Genomic DNA, 23,065 nt, shown 5'->3' on the forward strand with positions numbered 1-23,065 from the left:
ACATCGGCAAGGCTCCGTGCCGGTTCCAGTTCCCCGACCCAATTTTGAACCGGCCCGCGTGTTCAGACCGAAAATAAATTGGTTCGGAACATGAAAAGTTGGTTCTCAGCTGGAACCGAAAAATAGTAGTTCTTTCCTTGCGAACCGCGATGTCATCAGTGGGCGTGTCATATTCCACCTGTCTTGTGCATTGAGCAACGCCCTCCGTTGATGATGGAGGGCGGTGAAACTTTGGTTCTGCTAAAAACTGGTATGGACCTGGGCTGGTTTGCCAGAAAGCACCAAAGTTCTGAGACTCCAGAACGGAACCAGAGCCAGAATGAGGGTGTGCTATATGCTATTGTCTCATGGCCAGTGTCACATGGGCCATTTAGACCAATCAGAGAAGGGACAGTGCATGTAAAGAGAAAAGCTATTTTGTTTCTGGCAGAATACTTATGTAAACCTTCAGTTTCCATCTTTTGTGCCACTCCCGTTTCATGTTGTTTGCTGGCCTGAATTTATCCCAGAATATTTAGATAAGATATACTTTATTTAATTAGTACTCTGCATCCTAGTTACGTAGGAGCAGTGGGCAAACACAGCGCAGGGCCCAGGGACCAACTCCAGTTCTGAGGCCAGTGTCTTGGGTCAAAGGCAATGGCAGGAGTATACCTAACCTGACATTTCAACAAATGTAATGCTCAATTAAAAAACAGAGACATAAAAAAGTACTTGTTTATTATTATAAAGTTTATTTAAATTTTTTGAGACCATAAATGTGTAACAAAAAAAACAACTCCAAAACCACAGCCTCCCTTCCAAGAAAAAGGACAAGAGGGTGAAAAAGAGCCTCTTGCCTGATAGTACGTGGGAGATATCAGAAATCAGACCCATTCTGACCACAGCCATGATACCCAGTAGTTTCCCGCTTCTTCCTTTAACCACTTTACTTGGGGGTCAAGTTCCCTGCTAAGGGATATTAATGGTGAAGATCTCAAACTGTAGATTGAAGAGGATGGGAAAGCAAATCCATCTCTTGTAAAAGCCAAGAGACAAACTGCAAAATGTTGAATCATTGTCACTTCAAGATACCTTGTTTATATTAAAAAAAAATTAATCAGATGCACAACAGTGAAGAGACTTCGAAAATGTTTTGAAGTAAACATCTGTCACGTGGAAGTTTTATGAATTGTACATTCTACAACTGTAAATTAGAATTGGACTGAAGGTCTCACCAATTCAACAGGAATTGAAGGATAACAGAATTTCTTGGCCTCCCACTAGCTCACGACAAGGAAGATTTAACTTGAACTTCCATTGGTCCCCCTAGAACCAACTTAATCGCTCAGAACACAACTCTGATACAAGAGACTTGTAGGAGTATCACTTTTTTAAAAAAGAGTTCTGGTAACTTTAAATGTATTTGTCACCAAGTATGTTTTAGAGGGCAGAAATGTACAGTATATAGTCAAATAACGAACACTATAAAATGGAATTATTTAATTTGAGGAAGAACAGAAAACAGAAAAAGCAGTATTAAAGGGACTAGTAATTATTAATTATCAGACTGTCATGGCAGGCACAGAGGGCAAGGGCAAGTGCAAGATCATTTTCAAGAAGGGAGAAAAGTTTAACCTCCTAACTCAAAAGCAGGACTCAAATACAAAGTTTCTCTTCCTCTCTGGATTTATTTGAGTCGACGGGAGACCTGGGAGGACACTTACTCAGGTGGAAGAGTGCCCCCTATCTGTGTTTTCACCTCAAAAGGAAGGAACTCAGAAGACGGGGGAATTCACCTTCAGTTATATCTGAGGTTTAGTTCCCTCTGTGGCTTTTCACCCCATGCAAAACTACCACATTTCAGTATCCAAAAGATCCACATTTGAAGCCAATTTTAAAAATGCCTTTAAGTGCCAGCGATTTAGCACTTAAATAGTGCGTCAGTTTGTTTCCTCATACAATACGAAATAACTTAAGGGTCATTTGGTCAGTTAATTGCATCAAACCCAAATATGGGGTTTCTAATGACTAAAGATGTGTAATAATTCAAACAAGTAGACAAAACAACCATTTATCTCTAAATATTTTGTCTGGTAAACGATGGTAAATGGGAGGGGGGGGGGGCTCGGGGACTAGGTACAAAGTGCCGTTGAACAGTCATGTTTCCCATGTACACAAGGCAAACTGAGCAGTCAATTAAGTATATTCGGGTGACAAAAAGTCACCGTACACTTTTTTTTTTTTCCTTACTATCTTTATCACACAAAGGGGTCTGAGGACGAACCCCTTGTCCCGGTCCAATGCCGGGGATGCTGGGAGAGGGAACGTAAGGGAGGGGGTTCTGGGTGAACAGGCTTGGTGAGGTGGCAGGGTGGAGCACTGTTCCCGTCTCTTGGACGCTCTTGCTTCTTCGGGACGTCTGCGGTGTGTGGGTTTTGTGTGAAGTGCTGGAGCGGGTCTACTCGGTGGTCTCCGTCTCCTCGGTTGCGGGTCCCGGCATGTTTTCGGCGTTCTTGGAGGCCTGAATGAGAGCGCGCAGAAAGCCGAGAGCAGGACGAGTCAGAAAGTTATACGTCATCGACATACATTTATGATTGTGATAAAACCGGCTTAGAGATGAGTATGCAGCATTTAGCGTCTTATAACTAAAAGAAACTAACGATAATAACAACCTTCTTTTTCTTCTTTTTCTGTGTCTTGCGGCTTGCTGAGCTCTGGAGCAGGGCCTGAAAAGAGAATCATTTTTAGGTATATACACTCAGTGAGCACTTTATTAGGTATTTATTAGACTTATTTTCTATTTTCTTAACTTCTACTGCTGTAGCTTATCCACTTAAAGGGTTGACATGTTGTTGTTCAGAGATGCTCTTCTGCATACCACTGTCGCAATGTTTGCTGGCCCTTCTCCTCTGACCTCTGAAAATTTTCTTTGGACATTAATAGGAATAAACAGGGATTTTTGGACAGTGATTGCCTCCTTGATTCTATTATTAATTATGCCATGTACTGAAATTAAAACAGGCCTAGTATTTTGTGTCACAGCTCAGAGGTGACCACTTTACACTTAATTCAAACAGTTTCCAGTTCCCCAGAATGAACCCCTACCAACATCATTTTTGTAACAATGAGCTTTTATTGCTTTAAGATTAGGAATCGTCCTTTATTAGCCATTAGTCACCCATCATAAGCACTCGACTGGGTTACATCTGGTGACTGATAAGACCGCGGGATAAAGATTGCATCACCGTCACGCTCATCAAAGCACCGTGAGTGAATGCGGTCGGCGAACAGGGGCGGTCTCGTCCCCAACACCCTTCCTGGCAGGAACGCAAGGCCGGGGCACGAAAGGAAGGAGCCACGTCGACGCAAAAAGTCAGAGCCGATACTACATCACGTGACCTGGCAATCAGCACTCTTTCAACGTCCCTGCAGTGTCATCATCCATCATGCTAATCACCCACAACAGGCCCTGAGCATGCTGGGATATATTATTCAACACAGGAACCACAACTGTGTCTGTCTGCTGTCTGCCCTGGCCCCACGGTGGTGGAATGACCTCCTTGTGGATGTCAGAACGGCAGAGTCTCTGACCACTTTCAAACGCAGACTGAAGACTCATCTCTTCAGGCTGCACCTTTCCCTCCTTAACTCACCACCATGATTAGCCTTATATATGCCATAGACTGTAATGGCACTTATATAGTTATATATAGATATTGTTGTGTTTTGTGTTAGTTATTGTATTGTTGTACTTGGGGTATTCTAGCTGTCAACTGTGGTATGCTAGTTTGGAAGTTTATTGTATTCTTCAAGGGTTCTGATTATCTCTGTTTACACTAGGACTCGGAACTGTACTGTCCTCTCAGGTCCTCTTCACACTTGTTTCTGTGTTTGATCTGCACTTCGTCGTACGTCGCTCTGGATAAGAGCGTCTGCTAAATGCCATGTAATGTAATGTAACACACAAACACAAAGAGAAAGAGACACACCCTCTTCAATGTAAAGAGATAGATAATCAAAGAGAATCCTATATCTGGTATTGTCTGGTTATAAGCATAATTTAGATATTTTCATGAATATAATTCTTCAAACTGCCATTTTTATCAAGAGTCCTGGAAAGAATAGCTCCTTCACAATTCCCGTTTTTTTCTTAAGCCAAAATACAATTTTTTGGACCCTAGCCTGCTAAATGCCTTGTAATGTAAAAAATGTAATGTGTGGAAGCAGCTGCTTTTAGTGTACTTGTGTCCCCAGAGGACTATCTTTTATCACCACTACCTGCATATACAGTGCCGTGAAAAGGTTTTTTTCCCCCCTTCCTTATGCCTCTATTATTGCACATTTGTCACACTGAATAGACAATATGTAATATTAGACAAAGAGAACCAGAGTAAACGCACAACACATTTTTAAAATTATTAGATAATTTCATGAAAAAAAAAAAAAAAATCTAACGCTTTTTGATTTAGGAATTGCCCCCTCAAACATAATAACTGGCTGCACCACCTTCAGCAGCAACCACAACCAAACATTTCCAATAATTTTATTTGTCTTTCACATCACTGTGGAGGAATCTGAGCCCACTCTTCTTTTGCAGAACTGCTTAATAATGCCAGAAGGGGAAAAATACTTTCACGGCACTGTATACGTGAAAAAGTATATACACACGCGCACACGCGCACACGCACACACGCACACACGCACACACGCACACACGCACACACGCACACACACAGCATGCTATATGTACTTGTAGAAAGGTAAATGATCTTATCTGTGCCTTTACCCTCTGTGCTGTTGGTACTTTTGTAAGGATGTTGTGTCCTTTTTGAATGTGAACTTCTGTTTCCTCCACGGGAGTCATTACCACATACACATTATTTGTACACCGAGTGCCAGTTATGCTTTCCCTCCGTGACGCAGGACCCCCAGGCGTTCCGGTGTGCGGGGGGAGGGTCCCGTGCGTTACCTTGAGCTCCGGGTCCTGGACGTCGTGCTCAGAGTTGTACAGCTCGTTCTGGAACGGTCCGCTCGTGATCCTCATGGGGCCGTTCGCCATCAGGAGCACGGTGAACTTGAACTGGGCCACAAACTCCCCTGCACAGACCCACAGCTTTTACATGCACTTTAATTACATTACAATAACAACAGAGCAGGTCAAAGGTACAAAAAGTTAAACAATACATGAAACAAACAAAGATAACAAGTATATATTTAAGCTTTATAAGCTCTTCCTGTGGCTAATGTTTTAAAATGGACCCAGTGTAAGCAAGAGTGTATCTGTGGGTATGTGTGAGCACATGAGCATGTGTGCGAGTGTGTGTTCATGTGCATGCCCACACAGCCCTGAGATCTTAAGGTGAATATCAATCCACAACACTATTATTATGATCATTAACAATAGTAATGTGCTATATTTCCGATGTTATGGGAGGCTCACCTTCCTTCTCCTGCAGGACGTTGAAGGGCTGCACTAGCTCGTGTTTGGCGCACTCCACCACACCTAGACGGGCCTTGCCTTCATCCTCAAACGCTCTGGGGGGGGGGGGGTAGTGAAGGGGGGGCAGAAAGAACGAGAATATGAAAAACAGGAAGTGGGGCGGTTTGAATTGTTTCAAATCTTTTTTCCTTTTAATACACAAATGAAGGTTTAAAGACCAAAAAAACAGAAGTAGACTGCCTGTAGATTAAAGTTCCTGAGAGTAGCACATCTGTAGTTTACAGTACCCAAGTGTGAAGTGTCTGTAGATTAGTGTCTGCAGTTTAAAGTACATGAAAGTAACATGTCTGTAGATTAAAGTAACTATGTGTAGTGTCTGTAGTGTAAAGTACCCTTGTGTGAAGTGTCTGTAGATGAAAGTATCTGCAGTGTAAAGCACCTAAGAAGAAAGTGTCTGTAAATTAAAGTACCTGAGAGTAATGCGTCTGTAGTTTAAAGTACCTTAGTGTAAAGTGTCTATATTAAAGTGTCTGTAATTTAAGTTACTTGTGTGTAGTGTCAGTAGACTAAATTACCTGAGAGTAAAGTGTCTGTAGATTAGTGTCTGATGTATGAAGCACCTGAGAGTAAAGTGTCTGCAGAGTACAGTACCTGAGAGTAAAGTGTCAGTAGTTTAAAGTACCTGAGATTAGTGTCTGTAAATTGAAGTATCTGCAGTGTAATGTACCTGAGTGTAAAGGGCATGGTGTCAAAGCGTTTCTCCACGTCACTGAAGAAGGCGCGGGAAGTCTTCATCTTCAGGCCGTACTGCTTGCTGGGGTCCCGCTTGTAGATGGTGGTCCTCTGGCCGCTGTCCCTGGCCTGTGGGGGGGGGGGGGGGGGGTCCACAATACTGAGCATGCTCCTTCACACAGACTTTAAATCAGGCTGTTCTGTCCCCTTTGCCAGAATCACCAACATGGGAGCAGGTAGCACAGCCATTAGCCGGTAGCTGACAACACTGCGTCGCTGGCGTCAGATTGTATAGCAAACAGTGTTGGAGAACTGCTTGAACCCTGAGTGAGATAATGAACCTAAACTGATTCAGTAAATATCCATCTGTTTTAGTTGCGTGAGAGGAGCCGCTAGATGGAAACGCTATATAAGCAACGCTGTCAGCGGTGATGGACAGCCTGCCTGCTAGCTTGCCGTAAACCTGAAAGGCGTGATTTACTGCTTTGGAAACTCCACGAAAAAGTATCTTTCAATGTGGACTTCAGCACTTCAACAAGCCGCTGACGCAATGGGATTTCTAAAGGCACACGCATATATTTATTGTGTTTTTGAGCTTTTCATATCATGCTAGAGCTTTCAGTTTGTGTTCCCTACTTATTCAAGGAGAAAAATTGCAACTTTGGTCAGTCTGCTTGTTTTAGGATCACACTGCTATTTTTCCAAGCTGTTGGATGGCACAGATGGTGCAGTGGTCCGAATCCCAGTCGGCCGGGGCCTCTCTGAGTTTGCATGTTCTCCCCGCATCTGCGTGGGTTTCCTCTGGGCACTCCCACAGTCCAAAGACATGCATGTTATAACGGCTGATTGGAGAGTCTAAATTGCCTGTAGGTATGAGTGTGTGCGTGAATGGTGTGTGTGCCCTGCGATGGAATGGCGACCTGTCCAGGGTATTCCTGCCTTTCGCCCAATGTATGCTGGGATAGGCTCCAGCCCCCCGCGACCCTGCCCAGGATAAGCGGGTTAGGATAATGAATTAATGAATGAATGAATGTTCCAAAAGTGATTTCCCACGTGACGTGACATATCTTTTTGCATAATTATCGAATGACGTTGTGAAAACCTCTGAGCCCATGTAACCTGTGTCTCTGAGACCCAGTCAAAAGTCTTTCCACACCTGTTGAGAACCCTGTTAATCTTCTAAATTAGTTAGTTTTTTGTTATTTACGGGTCCCTCTCCCTCTCCTTCATTATTGTTTTCTCTCCACGTAGGCTACACATTCACCACTGGCCATGTTAGCACACAGAGCTGACCACAGGAGGCAGACTGGGACGGGTTAGGGACCCTGCTGCTCTTTGTGAACGTTTTGTGGTTTTAAATACTAAACTATGGGGCGACATGGCTCAGGCAGTAAGAGCAGTCGTCTGGCAGTCGGAGGGTTGTTGGTTCGATCCCCCGCCCGGGCTGTGTCGAAGTGTCCCTGAGCAAGACACCTAACCCCCAAATGCTCCTGACGAGCTGGTCGGGGCCTTGCATGGCAGCCAATCGCCGTCGGTGTGTGAGTGTGTGTATGAATGGGTGAATGGAGAAGCATCAATTGTACAGCGCTTTGGATAAAGGCGCTATATAAATGCCTGCCATCCCCACACTCACCTTGCCCTCCCCGGTGCTGATCAGCACATCGACCGCATACACCTCGTTCACCTCAAACTCCGCCTTCTCATGGTCCTTCCTGCGGACGGACACAAGCCTCAACCAATCACAACACCCAGAGCATGTACAATGCGAACACATTTCCATTTCCAGGCTCATTGCTGTACTTGCACAATGGTTTTCAAGTTCGGTCTTGGGGAGTGTCATACACAGCATACACAGGGGGACTAGAACTTGAGAGCCACTGATTTAGCAGATGCTTTAACCCAGGCTGGCAGTAGCAGCCATTGTGGCTCTATTGACTGCAGCACATGCACTCAATGAGCACTTTATTAGGTAGACCGGTACACCAGATTGTTAATGAAAATATCTAATCAGACAATCATGTGGCAGCAACTAAATGCATAAAAGCATGCAGACATGGTCAAGAGGTTCAGCTGTTTTTTCAGACCAAATGTCAGAATGGGGAAGAAATGTGACTTTGACCGTGGAATGATTGTTGGTGGCAGACAGGGTGGTTTTAGTATCTCAGAAACTGCTGATCTCCTGGCATTTTCATTCAGTGGATAGGCTACAGCACCAGAAGACCAATAAGTCAAAAAATTAAGTCAAATAATAATAAATACCCTAATAAAGTGCTCAGTGAGTGTATATGCATATCACTTCTGCAATTCAGCACGGTTTTCAGTTTCAGAATTTAAGACTATCAGGGGTTATAAATGATCAAACAACCTTTAGTAAACAACTTGCAAGACCTTTTCGCACATAGCATGACCAGATTACCTCTTGTGATTTACAAAGCTACAGGAAAAGAAATAAGGATCTAGGTGCTTCCCAGCTCACTGCAAAAGTAAAGCAAAAGAGGACAAAATGAAATAATCCAAAGCAGTCGCTAAAGCAGCGTCTCCCAGCCTCACCTCTGCTGGTCGGAGGGGTTCTGAATGATGGTCTTCTCTCCATCGATCACGTGCTGTTTCAGCTGATGGGACAGCATTCCTGGCACAGGGTGAGATAATGAGTAATGGGGAAAGTTACTACAGAGGGAATGGTGGTGCGACTGCACGACTCTGCCAACACCTTTGCACTGTCCCAGACACGCGATTCGCTGCTACACAACACTCACCTTCGATGGCTGTGCATTTGTATGAGCGGGCGATCTTGTTCCAGGCCTCAGTCACCTGCGTGTTCTGTGTGTGTGTGTGTGTGTGTGTGTGTGTGTGTGTGTGTGTGTGTGTGTGTGAGAAAAAATATGGAACAAATTAGTAGGGAATCAAACGACGCTTTCAGATGCTAATCTCCGTCCCCGCATAGCGGACGCATAGCGCCATCCCCGTGTTGCCAGGTTTGACCAGGCGCGCTCACCTGGTTGCCAGGTTTGACCAGACGCAGGGCGGCCTCCACACACAGGTGAGCAGCCGTGATGACGTCAGCCTTCCTCCCGCTCGCCGGGGTCTCCTGGAAACAAGGCCCGAGAGGGGCATGATGGGAAAAGAGGGAGGGGCAAGGATTAGCAGGGGAGAGAAGAGCAAAGAGACCCCCGGCATCGGTTGCCCAGCAACTCATCCTCCTAAAACGCAGGATTTCAGACTTGCACGCAGATCTTGTATCTATGCCAGTGCTGACTGTGGCTAGCTGATGGTGGCTAGTAGATTAGCTGCAGCGTTGCCTGGTTGTCAGGGTATCTGTGGTCAGTGCGGGGTCTACCCCTGATCCACACCAGCTGGCAGCATGCAATTTGGGCGAAATGTACCACTGTCTACGCTCTACTGAAGACAGAGAACATGTTCTTCTCTTATAACAAAAATAAGCATGGCTGTTTTCAAAAACACTACAGCCCCCTCCATTTAACCCAAAGCCAAAAGCATGCGTGTGCCCCAGTGAGAACCCAAATTCTACAACTGAAAGCTGAAGCAGCTAAGTTTACTTTGCACATACACAATGATTTAAGATTAGCCCTTTACCAGGAAAAGTATGCACAGAAGGTATTTTTAGTCAGGGGACGATGTGAAGCACTTGAAAAGAAAGCAAAGCTAAATATATTATACTTATAAGCATTATTGAGATCTTTATTTTCATTGTATTTACTCTTTTAATGCATTGCACAACTACGCATTCATATTTTGTACTTTTCTGTTTGTGTGATACACACAGTACTGTATTAAAATGTTCACACACTGAAATGTACACTCGATACAACCGTCTTTTAAGCCCATATAGGCCGGGAATGTGAAAAGGCACTTAAAAACCAAATCTAAGGGCACTCTTGGCTCTCTGTATGCAAAGTGTGAGGGCAGGCCTACGATTCCCACCGCCCATTCCCAAATGGAGGAAGAGACAAAACGAAACCTGAAGGGGTGTTCAAGAGGGGAGGCTGCTCACCTTAGTCGCTCCAACAACAAAGCTGTGAGCCACGTTCGCGATGAAGCCGTCAACATGAACGCCAAGATCCCTGAGGGAGACCACAGGAAAACTTCAAAACCAGCATGAATTATTTATATCATTAAATGACAACATTCACAGACATATAAGAGACAGACACACACAACAGACACAGACACAGAAACAGACACACACACACACGGGAATGTACACCTACACTTTGACAAGGTCTCCCTCCTTCAGTGTGTAGTCCGGGTCGCTCTTCAGAGGGGAGAAGTGGCACACACAGTTATTCACCGAGACGCTGGTTGGGAAGGCAATGCCTGGAGGAAGAGATAAAGTCACAAAACTTTCAACATCTGTGGTGAGAGGCAATTATGGCAATGTCCTCAATCCCCTCCCAGTATCCCATAGTAATAATGTCATAATTATCCTCAGTATCCCATAGTGGTGATGTTACATTACATATTACTTAGCTGACACTTTTGTTTTACAGTTGAACAGCCAACCGCCAACCGCTTGGCAACTACGTTACAGGCTGTGCCCTGTCATCATTCTCCTCAGTTCCCCATCATGGTGATGATGTCGTCATCATCATCCTCCTCCTCCTCCTCCTCCTCCTCCTCCTCAATATCCCATAGTGATGTCATCACCTTCCACCCCATTATCCCATAGCGGTGAAGTCATCATCCTCCTATCCTAGACAGAGGTCTCTCTTTAGACCATCTGTGCATCAGGAGCACATTGGGAATGAAGCTGTCATTTGCAGTGGATGCCAATGCACATGCCTCTTTGCTTGGCTACATCTGTACCTTTCTCTCTCTCCATCCATCCACTCACCTTTCTTCATCTCTTTCTCCTTCTTGAAGATCTTTCCTGTCTCCACCATGATGAGGTCATCGCCTTTCTGGCAGAGAGACAGCACAGACACGCCCACTTTGGCTGCCTCCACCACTGCACGCAAGGCCTCTGAAAAGTGTCAAATTGTGGGCAAACGGAAAGGACAATTATAAAGTAAAAAAACACAGAACAGAAGAATAAGAACAAAGTTTAAGAGCACAATAACATCGATTGCGTTGGTCACCTCGGGGGTTTCCCAAGAGGAGACCCGGTGGAATGGCAAATAAATCAAGTTAATGGCATTAACGTTGCGTATACAATGAAGCAACATGTCAACAACAATTGCTACACGGTTTACAAGCTCGGGTGCGGTTCCTGGCTGTAGATTTTTGTGCGAAAGAGTCAAAAGACTGGCTGAGTATTGGCCCAATAACCAATGCCTCGATCAAATCCGTGGGAGGCACTAACGCCACTGGGTTTCTAGCTGAACACCTTGACCACCGATATTCCACACTTCAGTCACCATCTAGAAAACGTCAGGTTCCTATGCACAATTAATAAAGTTGACCTCACAATAAACCAATAAAACCGTGCTTTTCCATTACTTACGAAAAAATACGAATCAGTGCGACGAGGGACAAAGTGGCGGGTTCATGCGACAAACTTGGACAACTTTCACATCTTCAAAACAAACTAGGAGAATAGTTTGTGGGCATTTGTGGTAACGTTAGAGCGTGATATATTTTATCATAAGACCGACTGTACCGTTTCTTTGTTTAATCTGGCGAGCAACCAAGCTTTGGTTGGTAGGGCAGTTAGATAACGCCAATCGCTGTGCTGTCGTGTATGCTGCCACTTGAGTTCGCAAGCTTGCCTATTTAGCTAGCAAGTGTTCCAAATGCTATGGATAGCAATGTGCTCATTAGCACTAGGCAAATGAGTAGTTGACAACTCGGATCGTTAAATGCAAGCTTACTTTACGCAAAGTGTACAGAAAGAAGATATCCAGCATGCTACAAGCTAGTGAACAATTAGACAGGTAATGGCAAAGGAAACCGATCAATGATGCAAAAAATTATCATTGCTCTTTGGTGTTAGACAGATACACTGCAACCCACGGGGTGCATTTAGTGAACAAGTTTCACCCAAGTTTAAACAAATCGATGCTTGGCTAGGCCATTATTGCAAACCTCCCACTCCCGTGCACGTTATCTCAGTTTCCACATACGGCACATGGCCGTGAACTAAATGGCGATTTATAGTACAGTCACCTCGTCGAAATTACATCCCAAATCCCAAATCCAGGCAGACAGTACACCTACGGTTGGCGATGTCACCCCCCATTTTGTACTTGGTCACCACCAAGTCTTCGGCGATGGTCTGCTCTTGCTGTTCGTCGTCTCCGGACATCTTTCTTCTGGAAGCTTTCTAACTTCAGTCGTCCCCGGTGCGTCAGACTCGAAGCCGTTCACACGGATGCGCTGCTCTGGCACTGCCTTCTTTGCTCCTCCCACAACGTGTGTACGCAGACACGTAACCGCCGAAGGAAACCGAGTGGGACATCTTTGCAGAGCGGTATGAGCGTTACGTAATACATATACCTTTTATCGACTGCAGACTCAGAGTCGGATTCGTAACCGCTCCTATGAAATAAACTCAAGCTCAGTAAAGTTATGGCGAACGTGATTAAGTCTCGTCCCTACATCTGCCTTTATTCATGATTTTGTAACAATGTTTTCAAGATCGTTGAAACCTGTAGCCTAAATTAATAGAAACGGAAGGAGGTTACAAGAAGTCTGACCAACCGTAAAAAATTAAGCGTCACAATTTTGTTTCCTACAGTATATGTCATAACATACTGTATTTATGACAAGTGAAGCTACTTGATTAGGTCCAGCTACAACGTTGTTTGTTGCGTTAATGAATACAAAATAACTGTTCTCATTACATTACAGGCTGTACATATTCTTATGAATGACAAAATATACGCAGTATATAGCTGTGTGATATCATGGGTTGTCTCAGAAACTCTTGAATTAATCTAGCAGTTGTGTTTAATTGCAGGACTGCTCTTTCCATGGGAATTCACTAAAGCTAGCCGGGAGGGGGGATTATGTGGAGTACAGGATGAGCCAAATAAAAACACAAATTCACAATTTAATAAACAAATACTTCAAAAAAAAGTTTTACTCCATACAGAAATTCTATTTTAAAAAATTATATTTTGTATATTTTAATTCTCATAATTAAAAAAATACATATTGATATAAAAAACACACAATAATATAATTACATTACATTACATTATTGGCATTTGGCAGACGCTCTTATCCAGAGCGACATACACTTGATTAGGCTAAGCAGGAGACAATCCTCCCCCGGAGCAATGCAGGGTTAAGGGCCTTGCTCAAGGGCCCAACGGCTGTGCAATTAGTTCTGATATGAGGAGTGTACACAACATCTTCTGCCATCTTCCACAATGATATTTCCTTTATTATCCTGCACTTAACACAGTAATATACACTCAGTGACCACTTTAGTAGGTAGACCTGTATACCATCTTGTTAAAGCAAATATTTAATCAGTTAATCATGTGGCAGCAACTAAATGCATAAAAGCATGCAGGCATGGTCAAGCGGTTCAGTTGATTCAGACCAAATGTCAGAATGGGGAAGAAATGTGATCTAAGTGACTTTGACCGTGCAATGATTGTTGGTGCCACACAGGGTGGTTTGAGTAACTCAGAAACTGCTGTTCTTCTGGGATTTTCACAAACAACAGTCTCTAGAGTTTACAGAGAATGGTGCGAAAAACAAAAAACATCCAGTGAGCAGCAGTTCTGTGGGCAAAATTGTATTGTTAATGAGTGAGGTCAGAGGAGAACGACCAGACTGGTCGAAGCAGAGAGGAAGGTGAGCGTAATGCAAATAACCACATATTGGTTGCAGTGGTATGCAGAAGAGCATCTCAAACACATAATGCATCACACACACACAACCTCTAAGTGGATAGGCTACAGCAGCAGAAAACATAATAGCCTAATATATAAAATAATATATAAAGAATAATATAAAATACCTAATAAAGTGCTCACTGGGTGTCCTTCACTTGCACATACACACAGGTTGTGTACACTTAGGCCTATGGTGTAAGTGTAGAACCTTATTTAAAATCAGAAATATGGAAATACTTGCCTGTCATGTAAGAACACACAGCTAAATTTATTTTCAGCATGATAACAGGTGGATTGATTTATTCCCCTTTGATTTGCAGTCAGAATACTGTAAAAAAAGGAACAGAAAAACAACAGCACAGCAGCAAACTGGCTTTCAGACAGATGTGAGGAATCGTGTGTAAACCCGTTTGGTCCCAAGCCCAGAATGAAGAGGCTCCACCCAAGTCCCAAGGGGTTTTGACTTTGGTTGAGAAAATTGAGATAATTTAGTAGGTTTTTAATAGGGGCTCAAATCAATAGTATAGCAGTCGTTTTGATTGGTTGAAAAGGTATAAGGTCAGGATTTTACAGTAGTTACGCTTGAGTGCGATAAGGCACTCTTGGGACCGAAATAGTTAACTTTAACTGCCTGATAAAAGGAAGGGTTTGACCCTTCCAGTCACAAAAAAAGCTTAAAGGTGAAAGCCAGGTATCTTTTGGTGTGGTTCTCCCTCCACACTTTCTGTTCCTGACCCTTTGTACAGCGGCAGGCATTGACCGTACAGCATGGGGCTTTAACCGTTACATCTGTACAGCGTGGGACTTTGACCGTTAGGTCTGTACAGCGTGGGACTTTGACCGTTAGGTCTGTACAGCGTGGGGCGTCGACCGTTACGTCTGTACAGCGGCAGGCTTTAACTGTTACATCTGTAGAGTGGCAGGCTATGACCGCTACATCTGTACAGCGTGGGGCTTTGACTGTTAGGTCTGTAGAGCGTGGGGCTTCGACTGTTAGGTCTGTACAGCGTGGGGCGTTGACCGTTACGTCTGTACAGCGGCAGGCTTTAACTGTTACATCTGTACAGCGTCAGGCTATGACCGTTACATCTGTACATCGTGGGGCTTTGACCGTTACGTGCGTACAGCTTTCGGCTTCAGCAGTAGACGGCTGTGCCAGTACTCAGGGTTGTCAAAGGAGCAGTCCCCCCCGCCCGGCTCCCCCACCCCCGCCCGCACCCTCAGGGGCCCCCTAACCCCTGCCTGCAGGCCCCTCCCAGGCCCCCCCACCTCCCGCACGTTCTGGTACTCCGCCCGGTCTCCCTGGCCGTCACGGGCCACAGCCAGCGCCTCCATCTCCTCGTACTCAAACAGCTCTGCTTCTCCAGCGCAGCAACCTTCGACCCCAACCCTCCCTTGCAGTCTGGGCTGGTTGTTTGAGTACTGATACTCTTCCTCCTCCTCTTCCTCACTCTTCTCGCTTCCCTCCCTTTGCTCAACTCCATCCTCTCCCTCTGCCCCTGCCAATTGGTCGCCCCTCTTTTGGGGGTTGTCCTCACATTCACTGCAGTTAAGATCAATGTTTTGGGCGTCCATGCATTCGTACTGCACTGAATCTGCTTCTGATTGGCCTTTAGAATCTGCTCTGGGAAAGTCTGCAGTCTCCTCTTCCTTGTCTCTGTCTCCCTCTGCTGGCTGCGACATGTCATTGCGCTCTGCTGCATTCTCTCCCAGGTTTTGCTGCTCTGCAGCTCCCCCACTTGTTGAGAGACAGGTACTGCAGGGCAGGATGGCCTGCTTCCTGCTGCTCTGCCGGGGCGAGAGAGAGAGAGGGCGCAGTGGAGTCTGGCTGTCCATGCATTCGTACGCCTCGGAGGCAGAGTCTGTGAAGGATCTGGGCGGAGTCAGAGGACCCCTCGAGCCCCTCCCACCAGGCGGAGCATCTCGTGTGGCTGATCGAGACAGGAGACTGTCTGCAATGAAGTTACAGAAGAGCTCATTTTAAAACAAGGCCTAAGACAATGACTTAAACGTTCTTGTACCCAAGTAATGTCACATTGCAATACATTCATTTAGCAGATGCTCCTGTCCAATGAGAAAGAAGCGTACACATATATACAGCAGGAGCAGGGGAGCAGGAACTACAGGATAATATGAATGCAGTCCCCTCAAAAAGTATTGGAACAGCAAGGTATATTCCTTTGTTTTTGCAATACACTGAATGCATTTGGGGTTGAGTGTTCAGAATTTCAGCTTTTATTTCCTGGTATTTACACCTCAATGTGTTAAACTACTTAGAACATAGCACCTTTGGTATCAGACCACCCAATTTTTATGTAAGCAAAAGTATTGAAACAGAAAGTAAATTAAAGTAAATACTTCATATTTGGTAGCATATTCCTTGCTTGCAATAACTACATCAAGCCTGCGACCCATTGATATCACCAAACGGATGCATTCTTCTTTTGTGATGTTTTTCCAGGCTTTTACTGCAGGCTTTTCCAGTTGTAGTTAGTTTTGGGGTGTTTTTTTCTTCAAGCTTCTCTTTAGGAGGTGAAATGCATGCTCAATTGGGTTGAGATCTGGTGATTGACTTGGCCAGTCTAAAACCTTCCACTTTTTCTCCCTAATGAAGTCCTTTGTGTTATGTACGGCTCTGAGAACCCAAACGCAGACCACAGGATAATCCAAAATCGTAGCCAGGAGATCCAATACAATGACAAAAACGAAAGGCAAAAGAATAGTCGAAAAACAGGCGAGGGGGTCAAAAATCCAGAGAATCAAAAGGCTAAAGTACAGAAGGACGAAGGCAAAAATCAAAAACAGAAAACAAAGCAGAAAATGCAGAAAGGCAAACAGAACAAAAGGGCAAGGCAGGCTCGGAAATCAAAAGGCAAAGGGGTGTCTATCAAGAATCTCAAGAATTAGGTTTACGAAATATTTGGCACTGAGACTGATCAACGTTCTGACAAGGAACAATGCAGAGACTGAGGTTTAAATACATGAGGGAAGGTGACAATCTAGGCGGGCTGGGGAAAAGGTGGGCTAAACAAATAGACAACAGGTGGGGAAACATAATTGAGTAGTAACATAATCATAGAGGGGAGACGAAAACGCAGACTGGATGCACGTAACCAACATGTAAAACATACGGCTCCGGTTTAGGGAGTAGACATTTGCATAGCTTGAAGACGTAGTGATAGACAGGTGCGAACACTTCGCTGAAACTAAACGAGTAATCAGGGATAGCATAGGGAGGCGGAGTAACAGAACAGTGCAGAAATACTAAGAGATTTAAGAGATCTAAGAGAGTTAGTGAGTTAGTTACGTGAATATTTCTAAACTACCCAATAAAAGTAATTGTTAGTCAGTTAGTTAGACAGACAGTAAGTGTATTCATCAGATTATTACTGTACAATACCTAGATTAGTAGTAGTTAGTAAGAATAGTGCTTTACAACATTTAACTACCAAGAAAAAGCAGGAAGTAAGAATCGCGAGTTTTTAGAAGGAATGTTGAAAACCCGAAAACTAACGTAAACCCCGAATAGTGGGACACGAAGACAGGGGAGTGACTAGACTGGTAACATTCAGACGCAGACATAACAGGGGATGACAAATGAGAACTGTAATGGAAAACACTAACCAATGATCTATGAAAAATGAATAAATAACAAGAATAAACATAAAAACACACAGGACAAATACAGGAACATTACACTTTGTTGTGCTGGGTCATTGTCTTGGTGCATGATGAAGTTCCTCCCAATTAGTTTGGATGCATTTCTCCATAAGTTGGCATACAGAATGTTTTTGTAGACCTCTGAATTCATCCTGCTGCTACCAGCATGAGATACATCATCAATAAAGATTCCACTGTAGAAGCAGCCATGCAAGCCCAAGCCATGACACTTCCTCCACATTGCTTCACAGATGAGCTTATATGTTTTGGATCATGAGCAGATCCCTTCTTTCGCCACACCTTAGCCTTTCTATAACTTTGATATAAGTTAATCTTTATCTCACCAGTCCAGAACGTTTGTGGCTCATCTCTGTACTTCTTTGTAAATTGTAATTTTGCCTTCTGATTACTCCTGATGAATGGTTTGCAGTTTGTGATACAGCCTCTATATTGCTGCTCTCTAAGACTTCTTTGAATGGTTGATTGAGATACCTTCAACCCTGCCCTGTTTGTTTGTGATGTCTGATGTTTTGGGGTTTTTCTTCACAGCTCTCACAATGTTTCTGTCATCAACTGCTATTGTTTTCCTTAGTCGACCTGTTTGATGTCTGTTGCTCAGTACACCAGTGTTTTCTTTCTTTTTCAGGTTGTTGTACAAGTTGCTGTACAAGCTATCCCCAATGCCCCAGTGCAATGACTCTGATTTCCCCTCTTTTCTAAGCTTCAAAATGGCTTGCTTTTCTCCCAAAGACCACTCTCTGGTCTTCATGTTGGTTTATCTTTTCTAACACAAATGCACTCTTCACAGGCAAAACCTAAGGCTAAAACCAAGAGTAGACATTCAGAACTATTTATTGTTTAACCAAACAATCTAACAGGACAAATCTGGGCAGCATGAAACACCTGCCAGTCACATGCTCCAATACTTTTGCTCACCTAAAAATTGGATCGTCTGATACAGAAGGTAATATGTTTTAAGTTGTTTTAAAAATCTAGATAAAAATACCAGGAAATAAAAGCAGAAATTTCAGATCTGTCATCTCATGTACATCTTTTGACCAATGTATAGCAAAAACAAAATAATTTACCTTGCTGTTCCAATACTTATGCAGGAGACTGTATAACTCCAATTAACAAGTATATTTTCATAGTAAGTGTGCACACACAGTACACACACGCAGACGCAAGTACATGCACATCACACAACACTAAAACCCCTAAAACACAACTGACACACACAGACGCATATGCAGTATACACACACACAGAAAAATGTGTAACAAAGAGCATTAATCATAAAAACGAACCAAAGCCCCCCGCGCCTCACCTCTCTCTGGGGCGTGGGTTGTGCCCAGGAGCACGTATCCGTGGGGGTCCTCCTCTGTACCTGGGGGTGGGGTCCCCAGGCGGGGGAGGCCCTTCACACTGTCCGTACGGGGCCGCAGCCCTCGCAGGCCGCCAGCCAATGAGACACTCTCCCTCTGCCCCTCTGAGCTCTCTGACACAGTCCTTGTCGAGCTGAAGCGGGGGCCAGGTGACCTCACCTGGGGACAGGGGGGCAGGGTCAGGGGGGACTGGGATGGGGGTGTATTTGTCTCATGTATTTGTCAGCCCGTGGTTCAAACCCCGGTGTAGCCACAAAAAGATAAGATGATAAGATAATAAGATCAGTGCAGCTGTTGGGCTCTTGAGCAAGGCCCTTACGCCCACATTGCTCCAGGGGGGATTGTCCCCCGCTTAGTCGAATCAACTGTAAGTCGCTTTGGATAAAAGAGTCAGCTAAATAACTGTACTGTAATGTCTCCCCCAGCCGGAAAAGGCCCATGGGCTGTGAATGTCTGCAGGGGGGGACTGACCTGTAGGGGGGTGTCTCCTTTGCTGGGGGTCATCGGCAGATACTCTGCAGGGCCGGACGGAGTGTTCACACTCTGTGTGTGAGAGAGAGAGGGGGACACTGTGAACCAGAGAAAGGTGCATTAAAGCCAATGCCAAAAGTCAATGAACAAAAGAGGGGAGAAGAGAGGAGAGGAAAGAGGGTAGAAGAGAAGAGAGGAGGAGAGGTGAGAGGGGAGAGGGGAGGAGAGAGGGTAGAGGAGAAGAGAGGAGGAGAGGTGAGAGGGGAGAAGAGAGGAGAGGAGAGAGGGTAGAGGAGAAGAGAGGAGAAATGAGAGGGGAGAGGAGAGGAGAGGAGGAGAGGTGAGAGGGTAGAGGAGAAGAGAGGAGGAGAGGTGAGAGGGTAGAGGAGAGGAGAGAGGGTAGAGGAAAAGAGAGGAGAGATGGCAGAGGAGGAGAGGAAAAGAGAAAAGGTCAAGGAGAGGAGAGAGGGTAGAGAAGAAGAGAGGAGAGGAAAGAATAAGGATAATCACAGCTAATCACCTGGAACTAATTTCTCAGAGGCAGAGCTCCCCACAGTGTGTGTGTCAGCAGTCAGACTGACCAGACAGCTGATAGCCGAGCTGAAGAAAGTATTGAGATTAGAGCAGCCGATAGCAGAGCTGAAGGATGAATTGAGACCAGAACAGCCGATAGCAGAGCTGAAGGATCAAGTGAGACCAGAGCAGAACTGAAGGATGGTTTGAATCGGACGATGAGCATCGCCCTACCCTGTGAGACTCTGAACGCTGGCGTGAGCCGCTCCTCCTCAGGGACCAGTAAAAAGGGCGTGTGGCCGTGACATCGTCCAGCCCTGCCCCTTCTGGGTCTGCTGGCCCCGCCTCCACTCCTCCCGCGAGGGGTTCGTCTGCAGCTCGTTCTGATGGGCTGTTCTGAATCTAGGGGGTGGGGTTGGGGGGACAGGGATTGAATTGAATTCTAAATTCGATTCAAATACGCTGGTGTGACCACACATCAGCATAGTATTGCCAAAGCATCCATCCACACAATTTCTCTTTACCCCCAACCACCAGGCCTCTTCCCTTACCTTCATCACAAGGAAACGGGGCGGGTCTCTAGCCATCCGTGTGAATTCATTGGCCAGTTCCTTGAAGGTAGGCCTAACGTTCTCATCAATCATCCAACCTGTCAGAAAAGAGAGGAACCTCAGGCACTGCAGACCACAGTACATGTCTCGATATGACATTTATTCAACTGTTCTGCGGGGTGCAAACATTTGGGCACCCCTGGTTTAAATGTCTGTTGCAATGAATCTGTTTGTGATCGAAAGCAAACCTGAACTCTAAATGGGACAACCTAGTTAAACATGCAAATTTTAAAGCAAGATTGCTTTTAATTTTCATTTTTTACCGTTTATAAATTATAACAAAAAAGGAAAGGGCCCTGTGCAAAAGTTTGGGAACCCTTTTGGATAATGTTTTGTTACTTTTTAAGAAGATGACAACTAAGGCCCAGACCCAGGTGATTTACTTGCTAGGGCTTCAATGAGTCAGCAGAGTATAATGCCAGGGCTGAACATTTTATTCTGAAGTAACTAAAATGGTTTATTCATAAAGTATCCAACTGCAGTGGCTGTTCTGTCTGGTGTTAACAACCATGGGTTCCGCTAAACAGTTGTCCAAGTATTTCAGAATGAAGATGGTTAATTTACACCACGGCTACAAAAACTCTCTCAATGTTTCAAACAACCTATTTTCACTATTAGAAAATGGAAGTTAAATGGAACAGTTGACTTCAAGACAAGGTCTGGTAGACCAAGAAAGATAGATAGAAAGATAGAATGACCCGAGACCTGGTGGGAAATGCTCAGAAGAACCGACGCATCACTGCAAAAGAGCTGCAAACAAAGATATGGCTGTTCACAGGACAACAATACAACATACTTTAACCTACAAAGACCTACATGGCAGAGTTGCCAGAAAAAACAACCTCAACACAAAATTAGTCATCAGTAAGTATGCACAGGAAAACATTGAGAAGCCGGAAGCCTTTTGAAACAATGTGCTTTGGACTGATGAAACCAAAATTTAACTTTGTGGCCACCACCAAATAAGGTATGTTTGGAGAAACTGTGAAGCATGGAGGTGGATCCATTATGCATTGGGGTTGTGTGGCAGCTGGGGGCACAGGAAATATTGTGAGAGTGAAGGGAATAATGGAAATTCTAGAGGCTAATGTTTGGTCAGTCCGGACATTGATATTGAAGAGAGGTTGGATATTCCAGCAAGACAATGATCCAAAGCGTACCTCAAATTCAACCATGAAATACCTCCAGGAAAGACTGATGAAGGTTTTGGAATGGCCAAACAGTGAAAATCTGTGGAGAGATCTCATACATGCCATACATTCAAGGAGGCCAAGGAATATGTTCTGCCAGGAAGAATGGGGAAAAATCATAAGCAAGAATTGAAAGATTCTTAGTTGGCTACAGGAAGCATTTACCAGCTGTTATAGTTGCCCAAGGAGGAGTTTCCCAAACTTTTGCTCAGGGCACTTTTCCATTTTGTATTATTTTTAAACTGTAAAAAATAAAAATAAAAAGTAATATTGCTTTAAAATTTGAAGAAATGTGTCATGTTTTACGTTGTACCATTTAGTGGTCAGGTAAGCTTCTGTTCACTTAGATATTAATCGTAAAAGGCTTTTTGACCAGAGGTGCCCCAATTTTTGCACACTACTGTATCCCTGTAATTGAATGTAATTGAATTAATTCATATTTCCTTTCAGTTTTTGGTGCAGTGCATTGATTACGTGCATATTATAATAATAACAATTATTATTATTGCTGTGTTGTGTATTCAAAGTGACAGTTCCAGAGGGGACCAGTTGATAAACAGTCCCCATGGATTCAGGCTGTGCGGTATAGCCTAGCCCACTCTGGGCATTGCCATTACTGATTACTCTGCAGTCCCCACAAGATGAGCATATTCTGTCAGGCCAGTGTGTGTGTGTGTGAGAGTGTGTGTGCATGCGTGAGTGTGTGTGTGTACACATGTGTGTGTTGTGTGATGTGTATGTATGTGTGTGAGTGTGTGTATGTATGTATGTGTGTGTACATGTATGTGTGTGTATGTATGCGTGTGTATGTGTGTGTGTGTGTGTGTGAGAGAGTGTAAGAGGACAGGCACTCACACTTCACCATGACCATGTACACATCGATGGTGCAGATCGGGGGCTGGGCCAGGCGCTCCCCCTTCTCCAGCAGGTCAGGCACTTCCTGGGGGCGTGTCGTAGTGTATGGTTCCTCCCCAAATGACATCATCTCCCACACTGTGACCCCTGCAGAAAAGCAGTATGTGAGCATCACACAACACTAAAACACACACACACACAGACACACACATACATACACGTCACACAACACTAAAACACACACACACAGACACACACATACATACACGTCACACAACACTAAAACACACACAGACACACACATACATACACGTCACCCAACACTAAAACACACACAGACACACACATACATACACATCACACAACACTAAAACACACACACACAGACACACACATACATACACATCACACAACACTAAAA

The 23,065-nt window shown here is 44.5% G+C and overlaps 2 protein-coding genes across 3 annotated transcripts in view; both read right to left on the reverse strand.

The window, feature by feature from the left end:
* Positions 1–714: 714 nt before the first annotated feature.
* LOC133138119 (proliferation-associated protein 2G4-like) lies at positions 715–12,561 on the reverse strand. Of its 2 annotated transcripts, none has more exons than XM_061256608.1 (13): positions 12,329–12,561; positions 11,007–11,135; positions 10,384–10,489; positions 10,167–10,236; positions 9,150–9,242; positions 8,911–8,974; positions 8,705–8,783; positions 7,788–7,866; positions 6,150–6,283; positions 5,423–5,517; positions 4,952–5,079; positions 2,655–2,708; positions 715–2,503 (listed from the first exon to the last, which is right to left on the reverse strand). In XM_061256608.1, the coding sequence occupies exons 1-13, from the start codon at positions 12,414–12,416 to the stop codon at positions 2,441–2,443; spliced, it is 1,182 nt and encodes a 393-aa protein (XP_061112592.1). In that variant the 5' UTR covers positions 12,417–12,561; the 3' UTR covers positions 715–2,440. The 2 variants fall into 2 exon arrangements, with proteins under 2 accessions (XP_061112592.1, XP_061112593.1); XM_061256609.1 differs by having other exon boundaries at positions 12,278–12,407.
* A 647-nt stretch (positions 12,562–13,208) lies between these two features.
* LOC133138098 (receptor tyrosine-protein kinase erbB-3-like) overlaps positions 13,209–23,065 on the reverse strand; it is a 33,705-nt gene continuing 23,848 nt past the window's right edge. Inside the window, exons 23-28 of the mRNA XM_061256555.1 lie at positions 22,645–22,791; positions 20,540–20,637; positions 20,223–20,390; positions 19,476–19,547; positions 18,947–19,163; positions 13,209–15,911 (exon numbers count right to left, since the gene is read on the reverse strand). Coding sequence (XP_061112539.1) covers positions 15,073–15,911; positions 18,947–19,163; positions 19,476–19,547; positions 20,223–20,390; positions 20,540–20,637; positions 22,645–22,791 — 1,541 coding nt within the window. The 3' untranslated portion in view covers positions 13,209–15,072. The remainder of the gene's footprint in view (positions 15,912–18,946; positions 19,164–19,475; positions 19,548–20,222; positions 20,391–20,539; positions 20,638–22,644; positions 22,792–23,065) is intronic.

Source organism: Conger conger, chromosome 10, assembly GCF_963514075.1.
Source record: "Conger conger chromosome 10, fConCon1.1, whole genome shotgun sequence".
Classification (NCBI taxonomy): Eukaryota; Metazoa; Chordata; class Actinopteri; order Anguilliformes; family Congridae; genus Conger; species Conger conger.

Bases quoted from the DNA above. Each gene is read 5' to 3' on its own strand.
- LOC133138119 (XM_061256608.1), bottom strand. From the start codon at position 12,416: ATGTCCGGAGACGACGAACAGCAAGAGCAGACCATCGCCGAAGACTTG. The intron at 7,867-8,704 runs GTGAGGCTGGGA...GTCCGTCCGCAG, and splicing joins AACCCCTCCGACCAGCAGAG to GAAGGACCATGAGAAGGCGG. The intron at 2,709-4,951 runs GTAACGCACGGG...TTCTCTTTTCAG, and splicing joins TCCAGGACCCGGAGCTCAAG to GCCCTGCTCCAGAGCTCAGC.